Below are 21,149 nucleotides of genomic sequence, written 5' to 3'. Positions count from 1 at the left end.
TAAAATGACAACAGTTGACATAGTCTGGGCTTCTATCCCAACCCTCACCACTGAAACATCATTTAAACAGTATGCATAACCTATTAAAGACACTCACGGTACTCTGACGACTACTACACTTTGAGTGGTCATGACTGTATTAGAATTATACAAATGTGTGTGTTAGAGGCCAATCACAGACTCACGCTCTATTCCAAATGGCAGAACAAAGTGTGTGTGTGTAGATGAGCAATGTTTCAAATAGACCTAGCTTGTGCATCACTATCCCTAGCTATCACCAGAGAGGAAGAGGTGAAGCGAGAGGATAACCTCTGTCCACAATCTGCCCCTGCCAGATAAGCAGATCTTTTTGCATGGAAGTCTATGAGAGTGTCAAATTACATGACGCTTATTTGATCAAATAGCATAATGTCTAGGTTGTTACAAATGCACTCTTATAAGTGGACACACGTGCCATTCTGCAACTTAGTTGTGCCTGTTGTTCACACACGTATCTGCTCTCTCACTGGCTAGAATGGTCCCACCTGATCTCGTCTCCTGCTGCCTGCCTTCCATGTTTGAGGACATGTATTTTCATTGTTAGAGTGGTTACTTGAACATCTTGTCAATATAATAGATAATCTTAGCTATCACTAGCTAACAAGAGTGAAGAAATTCGAGGCAGAGACATAAAGACACCATAGAGACACCCCTAAATATTTTCTGATTGGGGAAGGCCCACTCAGGTCTGCTTGTTGAGCAAAACATCTCACTGGCTCAGCATAATAGAATCCACCCAATGGTTGCGTTGCGTTCCCCTGCCGAGACATTCTATGCATCAACCAATGGTTGCGTGCCACGTCATCGACTGTGTCATTGACCACGAAAGGGTTCTACCTGGAACCAAAAAATCTTCTTCAAAGGGTTATGGGGACAGCCAAAGAACCCTTTTAGTTTCTAAATAGCACCTTTTTTTTCTAAGAGTGTAGTGATAAAGACAGCCAGTGGTTGCAGGGCAGTGTGTGAGCCCTAATCAAAGTGTCAAGCTAATCTTTTGAGAGAGACTATAGATCTAGAGACTACAGTATATGAGCGAACTGAGTTGTAGACAGCCAGTGGTGGTCAGCAGGGCAGAGCAGAGCAGGGGTAGTTACCTCATACTCCTGTGAGAAGCGGAGTCCGTCGTTGGCCTTGAGTCGCTCGATGTGGTCAGACAGATCAGCTGTGGAGATGAGAGGGTGCTCCATCATCCCTGAAGGAGAGAGGAAGAATGTTACCTATTTACAGCAGTACATACAACTTTCCTTCAGCTATGGATGAAACGTAAAACACACTGTGATGGACGCACACACACTTGCAGCAGGTTGCCGTTTATTGGGATGAGAGTGGTCCTGGAGGCAGAACTGAGCGATTTCTGCTAGATGTGCCAGCTGTAATGTCAAAATTGGCTATATTGTAAACATTTATGAAAACAAAATGTGCTTTTTGTTCTTAATTTAAGGTTAGGGTTAGCAGTGTGGTTAAGGTTAAGGTTAGTGTTATGTTTAAAATCAGATGTTATGACTTTGTGGCTGTGCAAGCTAGTGACCGTTCTGCAGAGCTGCCTCCAGAACAAGATTCATGACGAAAAAGCTAACCTGCACACATTCATGCACACAACAGACATACACACACTGAATGTGAGATATGCAACCAGTGAACTGATGCAAGTGTGATGACAAAGCACAGAGCTCATTGAGAGTGGTGATATGGAAAGAAGTGTAGAGAGAGAGAGAGAGAGAGAGAGAGAGAGAGAGAGAGAGAGAGAGAGAGAGAGAGAGAGAGAGAGAGAGAGAGAGAGAGAGAGAGAGAGAGAGAGAGAGAGAGAGAGAGAGAGAGAGAGAGAGAGAGAGAGAGAGAGAGAGCAGGAGGATGTTCAGAGCATCATGCTTTAACAACAGGTCACTCCATTTTTCCATGAAGTGGTAGGTGAAACCTATCCCTTGCTATAGCTACATAAGACCAACATCGTAATACATTAGTAATGATATTGTCACAAAGCAAAACAATACTTTAGAAAATATACCATATACATTTGCTACCAGGTGATATAGCTATTGATGCAGGAACAATCTTTCATCTCGGCTTGTCCTCAAAGCAATACCGAATGGATTATCCTCCAAAATGACAGGACAGACCGAGACATAGACACCAATAAACAACAAACACAGACACATATGTCTCAAACATATAATATTGATTCAAATAATAAATGAATGATATCATTGTCAATAGAGGCTCTATGTATATAACTGCATTTTTATCTCATTGGCTTATTATTAAAGACCCTAAGCTCTGACCTCTAAACCCTGACTCTCTCCTATAACCCCTGACCTCCCACAAACAGCCATCCAATCATCCAATCAAACACTGTGAATAGTTCTCAGCCAGCGGTGACAGGTAGCAGTTCTGAGGCCAGCCTGTGGAAAGGAAGTGACACAGCTAGTGGGGATGAGGGGGGTGGGAGTGCAGTGGAAAGGGGGCGGGAGGATCCTGCCGACTGAGCTACAAATCAGACGTTCACAGAGAAGGTGCAYCTAGCATGGAGCCGAGATGAGATGGCCTTAGTGGGTGACATACAGAAATCAGTGGTGGAGGATGAATAGAGAGGGTGTTCTTGGAGGAGGGGGAGGGGGGTGTTCCACCTCAGCTCCCAAAGTAGCACCATCACAACACTTGCTGTCAGTTTTGGTGCAACAGTCACTGACTACATAAACTAACTACTGTATATACAGATCAGGATCAGTTCTAACACTAATAAGTCATTGATGGGTAGTTATATTTGTCCTATTACAGCTCAAACTGTGCCTCGGGGGGAGTTGAGATATGCAAAAAAAAAAAAAAAAAAAATCCAATTTACACATACATATAATCCACACATGTACATGTGTGAATTGGAAATGTGTTTTTTTTGCATATCCCAACTCCCCCTGAAGCACAGTCTGAGCTGTGATTGTGCTACTGAGAGAACTGATGCAGAGTGACTCAGAGATCAGAGAGAGAGAGAGAGAGCGGATATCACAGAGAAAAGAGATCAGAGAGAGAGAGACAGAGAGAGAGATCAGAGAGAGAGAGAGAGAGATCAGAGAGAGAGAAGAGAGAATCAGAGAGAGAAGAGAGAGAGAGAGAGAGAGAGAGAGAGAGAGAGAGAAAGAAAGAGATAGCTTAAATAGGTAGAAAACACAGGAGGAATGAAAACTAACTTGGAGTGTTCGGACAACTGAGGGCACTGGAACCTGTGGGGAGAAGATGGGGGAGGTCGGTGTGTCATACTCAACAGCCAATACCAGAGGGATCATTCATGTTAAAGGGGGAAGAGAGGAAAAGGAGGGGAGAAGAGGGTAAAGAAGGATTAGGAGAGAGATAAAGGGGGATAGAGAAAGAGCACCAAGGTTTTCAGAAAGCCTGGTTGTGTAAATGTCTGTACATCTGAAGAGAGTCAGTTTGTTAGGCTGAAACTGAAACTGAGAGGAATGATAGAATTCCAGGCGGTCTCCATCCATGACAATAGACTGGATCCAAATTGAACTGTTCGATTTCACCTCATGATATTGGTTCCGGGCTACCATGACAGTCCAAACGTACCCTGACACATAACTGTCTTAGACATACGACTTAGACTATACTGTATGTACTACCACCCTATATTAAAGTATCATAGAGTGCTTAAGTATGCAACAGAGGCATCGATAGTAAAGAACTGAGCTATTAGGACAAGCCTGCTGTCTAGCACTGTTCTTCATTGTTGCTCACGAAGGACACACAAGGTACGAGGCAACCTAGTCAACAACATACCTGCCTCTATTTGTGTAAACAACATCAGACAGGTCCCCCACTGCTAGAGACCCACAAGCTGCCATCTAATAGCACATTACTAGAACAAATACTAAAGACGATCCCTGTGAAGGATCTAGCTTCAAAACACCCCAGCGTGGAGGGATGGAGGGTAGAGGGATGGTTTGAAAGAGATGAAAAGAGGAATGGGGGGGGGGGGAGAGATGAGATGAAGGGTTAGAGAGAGAGAGAGGGAGCAATGGCATAGAGTAAGAAAGAGCGACAGCAAAAGACAGAGTGAGAAAGCGAGACAGAGGGCGAGAGAGCGCACAGGAAGAAAGTGCTGGAGAGAGAGGAGAGGAGGAAACACAGAAAGAAAGGGAGAGTGATTATGTGGGCTTAATTCGAGTTCAACGCTGCTTCCAACGGTTAATTAGCAAGCTGGGTCATTGCAGCCCATTAGAAGAGACACAGAGGCTGTGTCCCAAATGGCACCTTATTCCCTATATAGTGCACGACATTTGACCAGGACCCTGCTTGCCAGTTATCTAGCAGTTCTCCGCTTTTAGCAGCCAGTGGCTAGCTATTTCTTACTGGAGATAAAAACTGCCATCCTTTCTTCGAGTCATTACTTTATTATTTAATGGCAACCTCAAACAATTAATTTAGACCCAGCATTTATTTAAAACATACGTTTATTTGCCCGGCTATTAAAAAGGACAGCGGCTATTTGAGACAGCGTTTAATTGAAGTTTTACTGCATGATAAGAGACCATTTAGGCTTCTCAAGGTCATAAATTGAGGTTTAGAGGGAGAGGACATCTCGACTCTCAGACTAAAACCAGCGCTTTGAGTTGTTGATCGACAGATAGTACCTTCAATCCTCAACTACAGTATCTCTCTTTGCATAGAGTATACCAACTTCACCTCAACCCAAGTACTACAAATACTACAAGATTGATATGATCCTATACATTAGGCCTTGTTAACTTACAATCCTTCTCATCCTCAACCCTTCAATATAACAAAGACAAGATGATGACATCCACACAGAAAATTCTCCAGTGTTAAAAACAAAAGCAAATGACACAGAGAAAGTGTGAAATTAACACACTGCTTAGTGTATTTCCCAGAATACCTTAGCTTTCGAGTAAATTGTAGTTACCGCCCATGACTGTGTTTGTTTTTGACAGAGACATCACTGCTGCATTTATCCATTTTTGGTCCCATGGACTTCACCAAGTGAGATCCTAATTGAATACGTTATTAAAGAAAATCTTTAAAGACATCCTCCAGTGATTTTTGAACTTCTCCTGTTGAAAAGAGATATCCCAAGTATAAAATACTGTAATGTCCATACACGAAAGGGTACAACAATTATGTTTTAGGCAAAATAGTTTTTTTTAGACACAACTGAAAACTTCAAGGAGTAGCACATTCAAGGAGTTGGTCTGATGGGATTGTGATGTCATCGGCCTCCCCCCTTGCGTGAGGAACAATAGAGAGCAATKGAGAACAAAAGAGAAAGCGCCCACCCACCCCATTTGTGCTATGTCATGACTTACCTGTACCACCTATTGAGACGTGCCTTTTGTTAAGTAAATCAGATGTTAAATCATGTGAAAAGGAGACTGGAGTGCCACTTTAGCACAATGCCATACATATTTTATAAGGCTTTATTTTGAGTGCCGGGTTTTACCCTAATACAGGAGCCTGGAACTCATACACATCACTTCGAACCAAAACCATGACAATCATTAACATGTTTCCCAGTATGCTCTATTGCAGTTTGATTTTTCAAAATGGTTTGTTTCATTATCTGTTTGTGCATGTACATGGATTAATTAATTAATATTATGCCACTCAAATAAAAATTACAAATATTTTCTAAACTGATTCAACATGTTACTTCGAATTATTGCACCTGTTACTGAAATGGCTGTTCCAGTTTAGATGCTTTAGCTCAGGTCTCGCCCACCTCATTTCTGGAGAGCTACCCTCCTGTATGTTTTCGAACCAACCCCAGTTGTAACTAACCTGGTTTAGTTTATCAACCAGCTAATTATTAGAATCAGGTATGCTAGATTAGGGTTGGTGTGGAAACCTATAGGATGGTAGCTTTCCAGGAACTGGGTTGGAAAGCCCTGCTTTAGGTAGTCTCATAGCGTAGTCTTCCCAACCCATTCTGAAAACAGGTTCCAAAAGTTGTATATCCCTACACTGGCTGGATTCCAATAGAACATACATATCACCTTGTAAGTTACCAAAATGTGACATGCAGGCCCTATGTGGCCTGTAAACCACAAGTTTCAGCCCATTGTATTACACACAACAAAAGGTTTAGATTTGTGCCTAAAGGGGTACAAACACCTGTAACTGTAGTGTTACTCTGTAAGGTCATCCTTTGTACCTTTTTAAGTGCATCATTGTACCCCAGTTCATACCTCAGGCCAGGAAGGAAGTAGGGTTATCAAAATTGACTGGTTGAATGGTTTCAGATTTCCTTCTTCCATTTCCAGGAAACTTCCAACCAGGATTTCTGGAAAACCTGGGAAATGTATCATTATTTTCCAATTCTACCTGCAAGTCACTTTATGCCAGTTTGCAAAGTGATGTGTAATTCCTTTGGAATCCAGACAGATTTAGGATATCCAACATCTGGCATTTGTATTCATCTGCATTCGGAATGACTTCCAGGATTAGGAACATTGTGCGGTGACTACCTAAGACATTTAAACTGGACCAAACTTTTCAGTAACGGGTGCAAAAAATGTAACTAACCCCCCCCAAAAATGCCATCTTTATTTTTCTAGGCAAGTCAGTTAAGAACAAAATCTTATTTACAATGACGGCTTACCCCGGCCAAACCCTAACCCGGACAACGCTGGGCCAATTGTGCCCCGCCCTATGGGACTCCCAGTCATGACCGGTTGTGATACAGCCTTGTATCGAACCAGGCTCTGTAGTGACACCTCTAGCACTGAGATGCAGTGTCTTAGACCACGGCACCATTCGGGACCCCACAATGCATCAATGCACATGCACAAACATAGATACTGAAACAAACAATTCCAAAAACCAACCTGCAATAGAGCATGTTGGGAAATATAATAATGATGGGTGTGGTTTTGGTTCAAAGCGATGTATATGAGTTTCAGGTCACTCTATTAGGGTAATACTAGGCCCTCAAAATAAGGCCTTATGAAATATGTACGGTATTGTGTTATATAATACACATTTTTTATCACTTGGTGAAGTCAGGAGGGCTGAAAATGGATGAATGCAACAAGCATATCTCTGTCACTAACAAACACAGTCATGGGTGTTTTTTTATTTGAAAGATAAGGCACTCTGGGAAATATTTCAATAAGGGTTTAAACTAAGCAGTGTTAATTTAACACTGTTCCCGATGTCTATATGGGTCCACAAACTCAATACTTTCAGTGTTGATTTAACACTGTGTTTATTAAAAAAAAAAAAATTACACTGGAGAATGTGCTGTACAGTAAAGCAGGTACATTCCACCGATGATTGTCGACATTCAATTATTTGCTGACTATCTTTAATTTGAGATAACCAGCATCTGATATTGTTCTAATTTAGCTGAATCTAATTTAGCTGCATATAAACTGAGAACTCAGATGGTTTTCCTACTACATCTTCCAAAGCTGTCCTGTGAGCTGCACTACATTGCTTCTCCTATCCAAGTGGTTACAAAAATCTACACATTTACCACAATTTATCAAAGCGTAGGAGTGTGACCAGTGGAGGTGGCTAGAGGCCAGGTTTTATAAGCAACCTCGTTAGAGATTTGTCTGTAGGCAAAGTGGAAAGTATGGCCATGGTTGCTAAATTTAAGTGCGTCTGTGTGGGTTGTTTGTCTGCTCAACGAGATCTCAAAGTTTCCCTTCGAAATTGAACGTATTATGGATGAACGTCTATTTTTGACCCATTCATTCTGCATGGTCACAGGGTTAATTCCGTGTGGTTACAGGGGTAAAACAGAAACAACTCAAAGGGTTAACTTTGTGTTAATTCCGAGTGGTTAAGGTTAGGACTATGTTTTATTAAGGAAGGCTTAAAACAAAAATAATGAAAAACAACGCACTATTACCATCAGGTATTATCAGTATTCACAGTATTCTCGCGGCTTGCTAGAACATTGTGAACTGCGGTAGCGCAGTGGTCTAAGCAGTGTGCTCCGACTCCAAGAATCATGAGTTTGCTCCCGGTGTTTTATGGGTGAGTGCCGAGAAAGGCCTATCGACGTTCTTAGGACCTTTTCAAACGTCCGAATTCACAGTGTTTGTCTTAGTGATCAGTCTGGTCTGCTAGTGTGTCTGGGTGGGTGAGTTTGTGTGTGTCTATACCTTGTGTCTGGTAGTTAAGTCGTCTCATCTCCACAGGGTCAGAGGAGTGGGCCAGCAGAGAGTCCTTCACCCCAGCAGAGTGTTCATCCTTGGCAGAGGGAGATGCTCGTTTCCTGGGGAGAGAGGCAGGGAGGAGAGGCCATGAGAGGAGCTGTAAACACAGTATATACTCTGTTCCAAAATTCACACTACTATTTAGAATGTAATGTATTTGGCATGTATTCTAAGTGGCATGCTAAAAGGCCTTTAGACATTGGAATGTAACCATACAGCTGCCTTGGGATGGTCAACCCCATATACAGATTACCCATCAGAACCCAACCCAAAGACTGACATCTGTTTATTTCTGAAATGATGTGGAAGATACCGGATACCAAGACGATGCTCAATTTGCAGGTAGTTAAAAGTTCTGTTGAGATTTGTAACCTCCTGAAGCAGAGGCACACATCTACTCTTCAGAGTCAGATCAGAATCGCAGAATCACATTTACACATACCCGGAAATTGACTTAATGAATAGGTGCTTCCAGTAATAGAAAATGTACAAGACAGACAAGACACAAAGTCAACATACAGAATACAAAATATAAATACAGTACACATAAATAAGTACATTTGTTTTATGTCCCAAACTGCACCATCCCCGCTATATAATGCACTACTTTTGACCATAGCCACAGCCCTCAGCTCTGGTCAAAAGTAATGCACTATATAGGGAATAGGGTGCAATTTGAGTATGCTGCTGTTAAATAACACTGTCTGCCGGGCTGTGTTCGTTGGTTCCCCAGATGAGGCCGTTTATGTGTGGAGGGCCCAATTTACTGTCTACACAGCTGGGGGGGAAGTGGTGACACAGTTTTAGGTTTACGCTCATTAAAACCTCTAATTTCCCCCATATGAACGTGTGAAAACAAACAGGCTGAGCAATTAACGGATCAGTTGCAGTGACAGACTAGCAAGGCTGGCTAATTACAGAGATGTAGAGAAAGAGAGAAGGAGGGAGGGAAGGAAGGAAGGAAGGAAGGAGAGAGGAAGGGGGGGAGTGGGAGAGGGAGGGACTTGGGGAAGGGGAAAGGGGGATGGAGTAGAGAGAGGAGAGAAAGAAAGAGAAGGAGAGGAGGAAGGAAAGTAGGAAGAGGGGAGAGAGAGAAACAGAGAGAGCACATCTCCTCCATTCCCAATGCACCACACACGTCTCCTAGCGCTAGCATGATAACTGAGGTCTTAAGTGTTGACATGTTACAGCTGCTGCCAAGCAAATGCATTAAAGCCTGCGTTCGTTTCTCTGGGTAGCGCTAACATTACGCTAACATGTCATGTGCAGCAGCCTCCATCGTTGAGTGCTGCTGCGCTCACCTAACTCTCTCTCAGGGGCAGCTATTAGTGATGCCATGCTACCAAAGCTGTCTATGAGAGGTGTCAGTCATGTTACTAGCCCTAAACTTACAGTTGAAGTCGGAAGTTTATGTACACCTTAGCCAGATACATTTATACTCAGTTTTTCACAATTCCTGACATTTAATCCTATAAAAAATTCCTTGTCTTAGGTCAGTTAGTATCACCATTTCATTTTAAGAATGTGAAATGTCAGAATAATAGTAGAGAGAATGATTTATTTAAGCTTTTATTTCTTTCATCACATTCCCAGTGTGTCAGAAGTTTACTCAATTAGTATTTGGTAGCATTGCCTTTAATTTTTTTAACTTGGGTCAAGCGTTTCGGGTAGCCTTCCACAAGCTTCCCACAACAAGTTGGGTGAATTTTGGCCCATTCCTCCTGACAGAGCTGGTGTAACTGAGTCAGGTTTGTAGGCCTCCTTGCTCGCACACGCTTTTTCAGTTCTGCCCACAAATGTTCTATAGGATTGAGGTCAGGGCTTTGTGATGGCCACTCCAATACCTTGACTTTGTTGTCCTTAAGCCATTTTGCCACAACTTTGGAAGTATGCTTGGGGTCATTGTCCAATTGGAAGACCCATTTGCGACCAAGCTTTAACTTCCTGACTGATGTCTTGAGATGTTGCCTCAATATATCCACATTCAATATATATGCCTTTTTTTTTTTTTTTTTGAAGTGGACCAGTCCCTCCTGCAGCAAAGCACCCCCACAACATGATGCTGCCACCCCCGTGTTTCACGGTTGGAATGGTGTTCTTCGGCTTGCAAGCATCCCCCTTTTTCCTCCAAACATAACGATGGTCATTATGGCCAAACAGTTCTATTTTTGTTTCATCAGACCAGAGGACATATCTCCAAAAAGTATGATCTTTGTCCCCATGTGTAGTTGAAAACCGTAGTCAGGCTTATTTATGGCGGGTCTGGAGCAGTGGCTTCTTCCTTGCTGAGCGGCCTTTCAGGTTATGTCGATATAGGACTCATTTTACTGTGGATATAGATACTTTTGTACCTGTTTCCTCCAGCATCTTCACAAGGTCCTTTGCTGTTCGGCGATTGATTTTTGCACCAAAGTACGTTCATCTCTAGGAGACAGAACGCGTCTCCTTCCTGAGCGGTATGACGGCTGCGTGGTCCCATGGTGTTTATACTTGCGTACTATTGTTTGAACCTGTCTCTTATACACATCTAGATGTGTATAAGAGACAGCAGGTACACCTCCAATTGACTCAAATGATATTAATTAGCCTATCAGAAGCATCTAAAGCCATAATTTTCTGGAATTTCCCAAGCTGTTTAAAGGCACAGTCAACTTAGTGTATGTAAACTTCTGACCCACTGGAATTGTGATACAGTGAATTATAAGTGAAATAATCTGTCTGTAAACAATTGTTGGAAAGATTACTTGTGTCATGCACAAAGTAGATGTCCTATCCGACTTGCCAAAACTATAGTTTGTAAACAAGAAATGTGTGGAGAGGTTAAAAAACTAGTTTTAAACTTCCGACTTCAACTGTAACTGCAGTGCACTACTTTTGATGAAAGCCCTTAAGGCTCGGGTCAATAGAGCTGCACTATATAGAAAATAAGATGCCATTTGGGACACAGCCATGGAGATGGACGGGGAGATGAGGAATGTAATGGAGATCGTAATAAAGCATGGAGGCATGAAATAAGGAAGTGTGGGAAAGGGTGCTTTGTTATTCTGACTATTGCCTAGGAAACAACATGTAATTTGAACTCCAACTTTTGCATTTAGCTTACAAGGCGCCAGGGCTGCAGGTGTGTGTGGGTGGTGGTGGAGGGAACGGGGCGAAGGAGAAACCACAGACTATGATRTCTCAGAGAGACGTAGCTCAACAGATCAACGAGATCACAAAMAAATTTCTCAAAGCTGCCTGTAAACATTGCCCACACACGCATGCACACATTTGCATGCTCACACGCGCAAACACACCAGTCAAAGTGTGTTTTGGACACACACACACACACATGCACACAGACACACAAACAGTCAAGAGCCAGACTTGTCTCCTGTGAAAAAACACAACACACCAGTCAAAGAAACAAGACAGAGGTGTGATGTGTGATAGTGATGGGAAGTTCAGTCAAAAGACCGATTCTTTAGACTAATTTWGTTAATTTGAGTCAGTAATGGCCAGAAGACGCAGGACCCCATACAAGCGAACGATGAACTGAAAACTTGAGAGTCACCGTGGTGTGCTTATTGAACCTGTCATTTGTGACTGAGACTTGTTGTTTAAACAATGTAGGCCTACATTTGTTGATTGCTAGGTATACAAATAAGATTATGTTTTTATACATTTGAAACAAGGTCTAGTTGTGGCCACATCTGGACTAGATTGTGAACGACTGTTGGWGGAATGCATTGCTCGACTGCCGTGAGGGTGATAAGKACGATATGGTTCGCGAAATGCAGCCCCCCAAACGATTTGTTCTCGAGTTCAAGTTTGTTGAGCAGAGGCTGTGCATGTTTTGATTCTACAAAGCCGATTCCATCATAACATTCAATAATTAATGAATTGCATTCATTCTTGCACCATGAGATCAATTATCAGTTAACATATATTTATCTTCTCTATGCTGCCTGCAGCATGATCCATTTTCCTTTGCGTAATTATGACAGACAGTTGTTGGTCAGAGCACAACTCCGGAGCCGTTGAGTCGGAGGAGGAGGAGGAGCGTGTATCAATCCTGCTGCTCGCAGGTCAAAAGAACGACTAAAATGAACGAGTCAACTCAGAAAAACGAATCATGACTTTCGAGTCAGTAGAAAGAGTAGTAAAAAAGAATCGATRGCGTACTGGACCTCGCTATGTGTGATCTTGACAGTGTAGGAGAAACAAAGAGCATGTCAGTCTGTCACTCTGACTCTCTACATCAGGCATCAGTCAGAACAGAACAGAGTGGAGCAGCCTGACCCAGAATGCACATCTTATAGAGGAGTAAAGGCATCCGTCCACATGCTTCCGAGCCGTAACAGTTTGGAACAGTTTGAGCCTATATTGTGACTACATTTTGTGACGTTTTTGTTAGTTTGTGTCTCAGTGAGGGTTTTATCGGTTGTTCGGGCACAACAGCAAAAAGTTTGAGGCAAGCCGAAGTCAGTAGCCGAAGTCTACTCCCATTAGTCGGTGATTGGTCAACAGCAGGGGTTCTTCAATTAAGTGTTTTTTTGTCATTCAACGAGAGACGAATCYGTTTCATGCACATTTTTTCACTTTAGAAATACTGCACCAAACGTCTTAATTTGATGWAAAAACGTATTATTTTTCAAYCGAAGGTCTTTTTTAAGGGACTATGCAAGCACACTCGTTCAGCCAGCTGAACTGAAGCATGCTGATGCCTTAGGGGGATGGGAGAGGAAGTGTGTGCTGCAGATTGACAGCCAAGCCAGGGTTGAGAGGGGGGAAAGTGGTGTAAGGGTGTAAAACAGGAGAGAAGTACTAACCTTTCTTGTTTGCTGCGTCCACAGAAAGCAGGGGGAAAGTGAGCGAGGGAGAAAACAGAGAGTGAGAGAGAGGGAGGAGGATTAAATTACAGGGTTAAAGCATAGAAGCAGTGGATGGGGAACAGCACCTGGCTAATACAAGCTCTTTACTTCACACCTCCCTCCCTCCCTCCTTCCTTCCATCCATCCCTCCCACCCTCTCTCTCTCCCCCTCTCCTCCAACCTCTCAGCCCTGCGGTTTTATTCAGATAATAACGCTGACATTTTCGAAAATGAGTTTTTCCTCCAGGGGCCCAGATCTCAATCCCTGTCACTGTGATCATCTTCAACAAGTGTTTAAATATCCGTTTCTTTTCTTTACAACCCATTCTCTTAAGATACATATGCTGGAAAACTAAAAAGAGGGGGATCTACAAATCTGCTATGTGGGGCATTCAGGAGATAATTATATTCTCTGCAGTTGGACAGGCTTGATGATGGTGCACTCTGCTCCTTCAGGTTACTTGAGGTAGATATTATACTAGCTCAGTGGAAATACAGTAGGCTGCATCCTGCAACTAACGTCCCGGTATCAACTATGMTATCATTGTGTGGACAGATGAGGATGGGGTTATTATATAATAAGCTGTTTCACCTCATATACTTTTACAACTGTTGAAATGTCTATAGATCTGCCTCTTGTATTGTGTTGTGTAGCGTTTACATTCATTTATATTTGAATACAATCCATTCGAGCAAAATGACTTCCAAGTCATAAAAAGTTGCTATGTGTCCTGGCATGGACATCAGAGAGCTATAGGCTTATGCAGACAAATAGGCATGTTAAATTGGGGCACTATTTCTTCTCATTTGCTGTGAAGAAATTCTCCACCCTCCTGCCATCTAAGTCAGCCTTGTCTGGACTTATCCACAGAGAAATACTTTGAATTACTAGTTCAGCTGAGTTCAGCTCATTACTTTCCTGGGTTGTTGTGTAAGAGCGAGTTGAGGCCTGGCTCCTTCTGATTGCCAGAGTGAGGAGAATTAAGGTGAGACCAAGCATTTTGGAATGCTTTTTTAAAATGATTAAGTCCTTTTTAATTATCAAGTCAAGCACCTGATTCTCTTTTTTGTTCAAGCAGGGCTGAAGRYTCTGAGAAGTAAGGAGAGCTARACTACCACAACCCCAGCAACTCAAAGACTGAACAAACAGTAAAAGAGAAGGGTGACAAAAGAGGAGAAGAAAGTTGAACAGATAGAAGAAGACAGAGAAAGGAGGACCAGCTCGTCCCATCCCAGCAGTGTGCTATCTAGCTGAGATGTCATTATTAGTGGAAGAAGCATATGGATCCCCTGTTCTTCCCTCTCTCTCTTACGCTAGCTCKGTTAGAAGCTCTAAGGACAGCTACATTCAAAGAGAGCAGAGAAAACACGGCCGGGCCAACTCTGGGAGAGCAGGGCCACAGGCTACCTGACTGAGAGACCTCCCATATCAATGCCCACTCCAAGGAGAGAGMCTCACAGAGCCTATAGGACTTCAGGCTGAGGCTAGATGAATGTCATCTGTCTTGATGGAGCAACCACTGAAATCCAACAAATGCAGGCCAGTCAAGTTATTCCACACCAATCTCAACAAACCATTTCTGTATGGACCTCGCTTTGTGCATTGGGGTATTGTCATGCTGAAACAGGAAAGGGTCTTCCCCAAACTGTTGCCACAAAGTTGGAAGCACAGAATCATCTAGAATGTAATTGTATGATATAGCATTAAGATTGTCCTTCACTGGAACTAAGGGTCCTAGCCTGAACCATGAAAAACAGCCCCAGACCATTATTCTTCCTCCACCAAACTTTACAGTTGGCACTATGCATTCGGGCAGGTAGCATTCTCCTGGCATCCGCCAAACCCAGGTTCATCCGTCGGACTGGAAGATGGTGAAACGTGATTCAACATTCCAGCGAACGCATTCCCACTGCTTCAGAGTCCATTGGTGGTGAGCTTTACACCACTCCAGCTGATGCTTGGCATTGTGCATGGTGATCTTAGGCTTGTGTGCGGCCGCTCGGCCATGGAAACCCATTTCATGAAGCTCCCGACAAACAGTACTTGTGCTGACTTTGCTTCCAGAGGCAGTTTGGAACTCATTATTGTTGCAACCGAGGACAGAAGATTTTTACGTGCTTCGCGTATCAGCATTCGGCGGTCCCGTTCTGTGGGCTTGTGTGAGCTATCACTTCGCGGCTGAGATGTTGTTGCTCCTAGACATTTCCACTTCACAATAACAGCACTTACAGTTGACCAGGGCAGCTCTAGCAMGGCAGAAACTTGACAAGCTGGCTTGTTTGAAAGGTGGCATCCTATCATGGTGCCACATTGAAAGTCACTGAGCTCTTCAGTAAGGCCATTCTACTGCCGGTCAMCTATGGAGTTTGCATGGCTGTGTGCTTGATTTTATACACCTGTCAGCAATGGGTGTGGCTGATATTGTCGAATCCACTCATTTGTAGGGGTGTCCACTTACTTATGTATATACCAAGCATTCGGAAAGTATTCAGACACATTTTGTTGAGTTACAGCCTTTTTCTAAAATGGATTAATAAACTATTTCCCTCATCAATCTACACACAATACCCCTTAATGTCAAAGCGAAAACAGGTTTTTAGAWATTTTAACACATGAAAAAAAAWACMTCTTTATTCAGACCCTTTGCAATGAGACTCGAAATTAATCTCAGGCGCATCCTGCTTCTATTGATCATCATTGAGATGTTTCTACAGCTTCATTGGAGTCCACCTGTGGTCAATTCAATTGATTGGTCATGATTTGGAAAGGCACACACCTGTCTATATAAGGTCCCACATTTGACAGGGCATGTCAGTGCTAAAACCAAGCCATGAAGTTGAAGGAATAGTCCGTAGAGCTCAGAGACAGGATTGTTTTGAGGCACAGATCTGGGGAACGGTACCAAAAAATGTCTGCAGCATTGAAGGTCCCCAAAAACAGAGTGGACTCCATCATTCTAAAATGGAAATAGTTTTGAACCACCAAGACTCTTCCTAGAGTTGGCCGCTCAGCCAAACTGAGCAATCGGGGGAGAAGGGCCTTGGTCAGGGAGGTGGCCAAGAACCCGATAGTCACTCTGACAGAGCTCTTAGAGTTCCTCTTTGGACATGGGAGAACCTTCCAGAAGGGCAACCATCTCTGCAGCACTCCACCAATCAGGCTTTTATGGTAGAGTGGCCAGACTGAAGCCACTCCTCAGGTAAAAGGCACATGACAGCCTGCTTGGAGTTTGCCAAAAGGCACCTAAAGACTCTCAGACCATGATAAACAAGATTCTCTGGCATGATGAAACTAAGACTGAACTCTTTGGCCTGAATGCCAAGAGTCACGTCTGGAGGAAAGCTGGCAACATCCATACTGTGAAGCATGGTGGTGACAGCATCATGCTGGGGGGATGTTTTTCAGTGGCAGGTAATGGGAGACTCGTCAGGATCGAGGGAAAGATAAACAGGCCAAAGTACAGAGAGATCCTTGATGAAAACCTGCTCCAGAGCGCTCAGGACCTCAGACTGGGGTGAAGGTTCACCTCCAACAGGAAAACGACCCTAAGCACACAGCCAAGACAAAGCAGGAGTGGCTTCGGGACAAGACTCTGAATGTCCTTGAATGGCCCAGCCAGAGCCCAGACTTGAAACCGATCAAACATCTGTGGAGAGACCTAAAAATAGCTGTGCAGRGACACTCCCCATCCAACCTGACAAAGAACAATGGGAYAAACTCCCCAAATACAGGTGTGCCAAGCTTGTAGCGTTATACCGAAGCGAATGTGAGCCCGTAATCGCTGCCAAAAGTGCTTCAACAAAGTACTAAGTAATGGGTCTGAATACTTATGTAAATGTTATATTTCAGTTTCTTATTTTTTATAAATTATCAAACATTTCTAAAATCCTGTCTTTYCTGTGTCATTATGGGGTGTTGTGTGTAGATTGATGAGGGGAAAAAAACAATAAGGTTGTTTTATAATAAGGCTGTAACATAACAAAATGTGAAAAAATTCAAGGGGTCTGAATACTTTCAGAATGCACTGTATGGTGTATAGTGCCAAGAATACATGTTTGCACTTTGCTTTAAGTACATACAACAACTTGAAGGTGTTATTTCTATAAAATGACAGTATACTGCTGTTTTCTGATTTCAATTAGTTTAATATTTTGTACCGTGACCACACTTGGTTGAGTGCGTCAATATTTCTGCAGTGCCATCAGGTTCATGATTATCGCTTGGAACATGTATTAACACACTGAAGAAATGGGGTATGGTTAGGATACAGTGTTGTTCCCTGGGGTGCAAAAAAGGTACAGTTTGGTACCTTGTAAGTATAATCAGACATGTTTCTACCCAACATTTAGAATATGAAGTACGATCATCATTCATAGGTGGGGGCAATGTATTGGTGGGGCTCATTAGCATATTTTGGGATGTGGTCAAATACACTATACAAAAGTATGTGGACACCGCTTCAAATGAGGGGATTAGGCTATTTCAGCCACAGCTGTTGCTGACAGGTGTATAAAATCGAGCAGAGCCTTTCAATGTGGCACCATCATAAGATGCAACCGTTCCAAGAAGTCAGTTCGCCAAATTTCTGCCCTGCTAGAGCTGCCCCGGTCAACTGTAAGTGCTGTTATTGTGAAGTGGAAACGTCTCGGCACAACAATGCCTCAGCCGCGAAGTGATAGGCCACACAAGCTTAAAGAACGGGAATGCCACACAAGCTCAAAGAACGYGACRGTCGAGGGCTGAAGCYTGTAGCACATAAAAATTGGTTGTCCCCTGTTGCAACACTCAATACGAGTTCCAAACTGCCTGTGGAAGCAACGTCAGTGCATAAACTGTTAGTCGGGATCTTCATGAAATGGGTTTCCATGGCCGAGCAGCCGCACACAAGCCTAAGATCACCATGTGCAATGCCAAGCATCGGCTGGAGTGGTGTAAAGCTCGCGGCCATTGGACTCTGGAGCAGTTGAAAGGTGTTCTATGGAGTGTTGAATCACGCTTCACACATCACCATCTTCCAGTCTGACAGACAAATCTGGGTTTGGTGGATGCCAGGAGAATGCTACCTACCCCACTGTAAACTTTGGGGGAGGAGGAATAATGGTCTGGCGCTGTTTTTCATTGTTCAGGCTAGGCCCCTTAGTTCCAGTGAAGGGAAATCTTAATGCTATATCATACAATTACATTCTAGATGATTCGGTGCTTCCAACTTTGTGGCAACAGTTTCCTGTTTCTGCATGACAATGCCCCCATGCACAGAAATGGTTTGTAAAGATCGATGTGGAAGAACTTGACTGGCCTGCTCAGAGCCCTGACCACAATCCRATCGAACACCTTTGGGATGAACTGGAATGCAGACCGTGAGCCAGGCCTAATCGCCCAACATCAGTGCCCGACCTCACTAACGGTCTAGTGGAAGCAAGTCCCAGCAGCAATGTTCCAACATCTAGTGGAAAGCCTTCCCAGAAGAATGGAGGCTTTTATAGCAGCAAACTCCATATTAACACCCAGGATTTTGGAATGAGATGTTCGACGAGCAGGTGTCCACATACTTTTGGTCTTGTTGTGTATATGTGCATTTGTGCCAACTGTCATGCTGATGCAAGTTAACCACCTCTTTTGACACTGTCTGCTCTACACACGTGAGTCTGGAGAGACAATTCTCCTCCTCACAATTGTGTAGCGAATTCTACTAGATGAAAAGCCAAAATMAGTAAGTCATCCTGGCATTTAAAGCACACTCGATTTTCGAAATTTCACATACTACCAAAGTTTGTAGTTATCAGTTYTGTCCTAACTGCCTTTAGCAGTAATGCCACTTTTTTGAGAACACAAGCATACATGTACAGTTGCGGGCACTTGTGAAAAACGATCCACATCAAACACTAGAGTGCCGTGTCGCACATTCATTGCAGCAAATGTTCTGCCAATGCCATGTCACTACCTAACATTTTAGCCCACAATTCCCGCCTATTAGCAGATCAGAAATWGTTGGCGTGGCGGTGTATTTACCTCTTGAAGAGCAGGATGGCGATGACGATGATGATGATGAGTACGACGGCCAGGACAGGGCCCATGACCCACAGCATCTCTGGGTCCTCAGCATGGCGAGCCATACCGCTGTGGAGCTTCACTGTGATGGGGTCCGAGTACGGGCTGGCCGCAAACGTCTTCTGCTGCAGGAGGAAAGAAGGAGGAGGACACCACACAGCAACCCCTGTTCAGAATGGAGAGGCTTTATCATTTGGTTGAGGCTGAACACTGCTCTATTAACCTTGAGACCTGTGTAGTCTCAAGTGTGTTGGAGTACTTRAGAGCTCTATGCTCTTATGTCTTATCCCTTGTCTAACCCAGTGCCTGATTGAAAGTCAGTGGCTGACATCAGTTAGGCGTCTGGAAACACGGTGCTTACTCAACGTGATGCCACCGTAGCCCTATACAGAGTTCTTTATAGCGCTGCCTTAGCCCATATCTAACGCTGTGTCTGATGGAGACTAACATCAGCCAGGCATCTGTTGAAGGAGAGAGAGGTGTATTTGTAGCTAGCTCCACTCTTTAATAGAGTGAAACTTCCCCAACCTGTCAGCCAGAACACAAAGTGACAACAAGCGCAGTTACTTTAAGCGAATTACGCCTTGCAAATTGATCCATTTAACTTTATTATGTGACGCCAGCATCATGCCAAGCCATATCCATTGTACCCAGCCTCTCTGCAAAAGTTGAAGACGAAAAGGGGATCTGTGGTAGACACACACACACACACACACACACACACACACACACACACACACACACACACACACACACACACACACACACACACACACACACACACACACACACACACACACACACACACACACACACACACACACACACACACACACACACACACACACACACACACACACACACACACACACACACACACACACACACAGAGAGAGAGAGAAAGAGAGAGGAAAGTTGTTGCCTACTTGTGGAAATTTATGACAGAACTCCCTTTTTAATGGGGTTTTAATAGCCTTTTTAACTGATAAAAACATTAACTGGTGCTGACAAAGAAGTTCATTCCAGTTGCCGTAGAAACACACAGAGCACTGCAGTCACTACATATGCCTGCTTACTGTGGTGGCACAGACGCAAGCCGGGAGAGAGGTATAGGCTTATTGTAGCCTAAGTGCTGATGCAGATGAAGCTACTACTAAATACACTCAGGGAGTAGTACACATATGCTGCGAGCAGATAAACAAACTCCAGATCCTGCCCCTGTATCAGCAATCGCCCACTCACAACTGCTCCCTGGTAGTTAAGTCTGTCCCCTTCCCCTCGCTCCTCTCTGCCCCTGACCCTGAGTTATTTTCAGCCTCTGTTGCTCTCTTCTCCTGCTCTTCCCCTCCTCTAACCCTGCCATGTCAATTAGTGAGACTGTGATATACTGTAGCGTAATGATGCCAGTGAGACAGGGTTGGCCCCGGGTTCTCTGCTGGCTTCCAGAGGGCGTGATAAAAGTTGTCACCTTTATTGGATTTGTCCTCAGAGGCCGCTGATGCGCATCCTCCCATGCACTAGTCACCCTCCCCGGACACAGCAGGGACGACACAATGACCGAGTCTAATCCTCCATCAAGATCTCTCTCTACCCGTCTCTCTACCTCTCGCTCTTACCGCTCTCTCTGTCCCATTTGCAACCCCTTCGCTGTCTAAGACGTGTTGCTAAAATGATTGTTTAATAACTGGCAGTGGAAATCCCAACAACTTTCACTGAGGCCATGCCACCAGGTTTACATGTGGCTAGCACTTGTCAGGCCCAGTTGAGGAGTACTCAAAACAAGAGTTACTGTCGAGTCTTCTGAATGTTTCACCACAGCATAAATTGGCATCTGATATTGATGCAGATGGTTGCAGTCATATCCTGCATAAATGAAGGACTCATATGGGCCAAAAGCCTGCACAAAGGTTCAAGGTCAAAAGGTCATGGTGCATCCCATATTCTGATACCTGCTGAGAAAGACCTGGGATCTTGATCGACTCAATGACAGAAAACAGCCATGAATCCTGACATCTCTGAGAACTGTTCATT

The 21,149-nt window shown here is 43.7% G+C and overlaps 1 protein-coding gene across 1 annotated transcript in view; it reads right to left on the bottom strand.

Moving 5' to 3' along the window:
• ptprfa (protein tyrosine phosphatase receptor type Fa) overlaps window positions 1-21,149 on the bottom strand; it is a 461,575-nt gene that overhangs the window by 21,684 nt on the left and 418,742 nt on the right. Inside the window, exons 25-27 of the mRNA XM_070446207.1 lie at window positions 19,080-19,243; window positions 8,163-8,275; window positions 1,134-1,231 (exon numbers count right to left, since the gene is read on the bottom strand). Coding sequence (XP_070302308.1) covers window positions 1,134-1,231; window positions 8,163-8,275; window positions 19,080-19,243 — 375 coding nt within the window. The remainder of the gene's footprint in view (window positions 1-1,133; window positions 1,232-8,162; window positions 8,276-19,079; window positions 19,244-21,149) is intronic.

This window comes from Salvelinus sp. IW2-2015, linkage group LG13 (assembly GCF_002910315.2).
Source record: "Salvelinus sp. IW2-2015 linkage group LG13, ASM291031v2, whole genome shotgun sequence".
Taxonomy (NCBI): domain Eukaryota; kingdom Metazoa; phylum Chordata; class Actinopteri; order Salmoniformes; family Salmonidae; genus Salvelinus; species Salvelinus sp. IW2-2015.
Note: the sequence above shows the minus strand (reverse complement) of the source record. Positions and strands in the feature narration are given on the sequence as shown.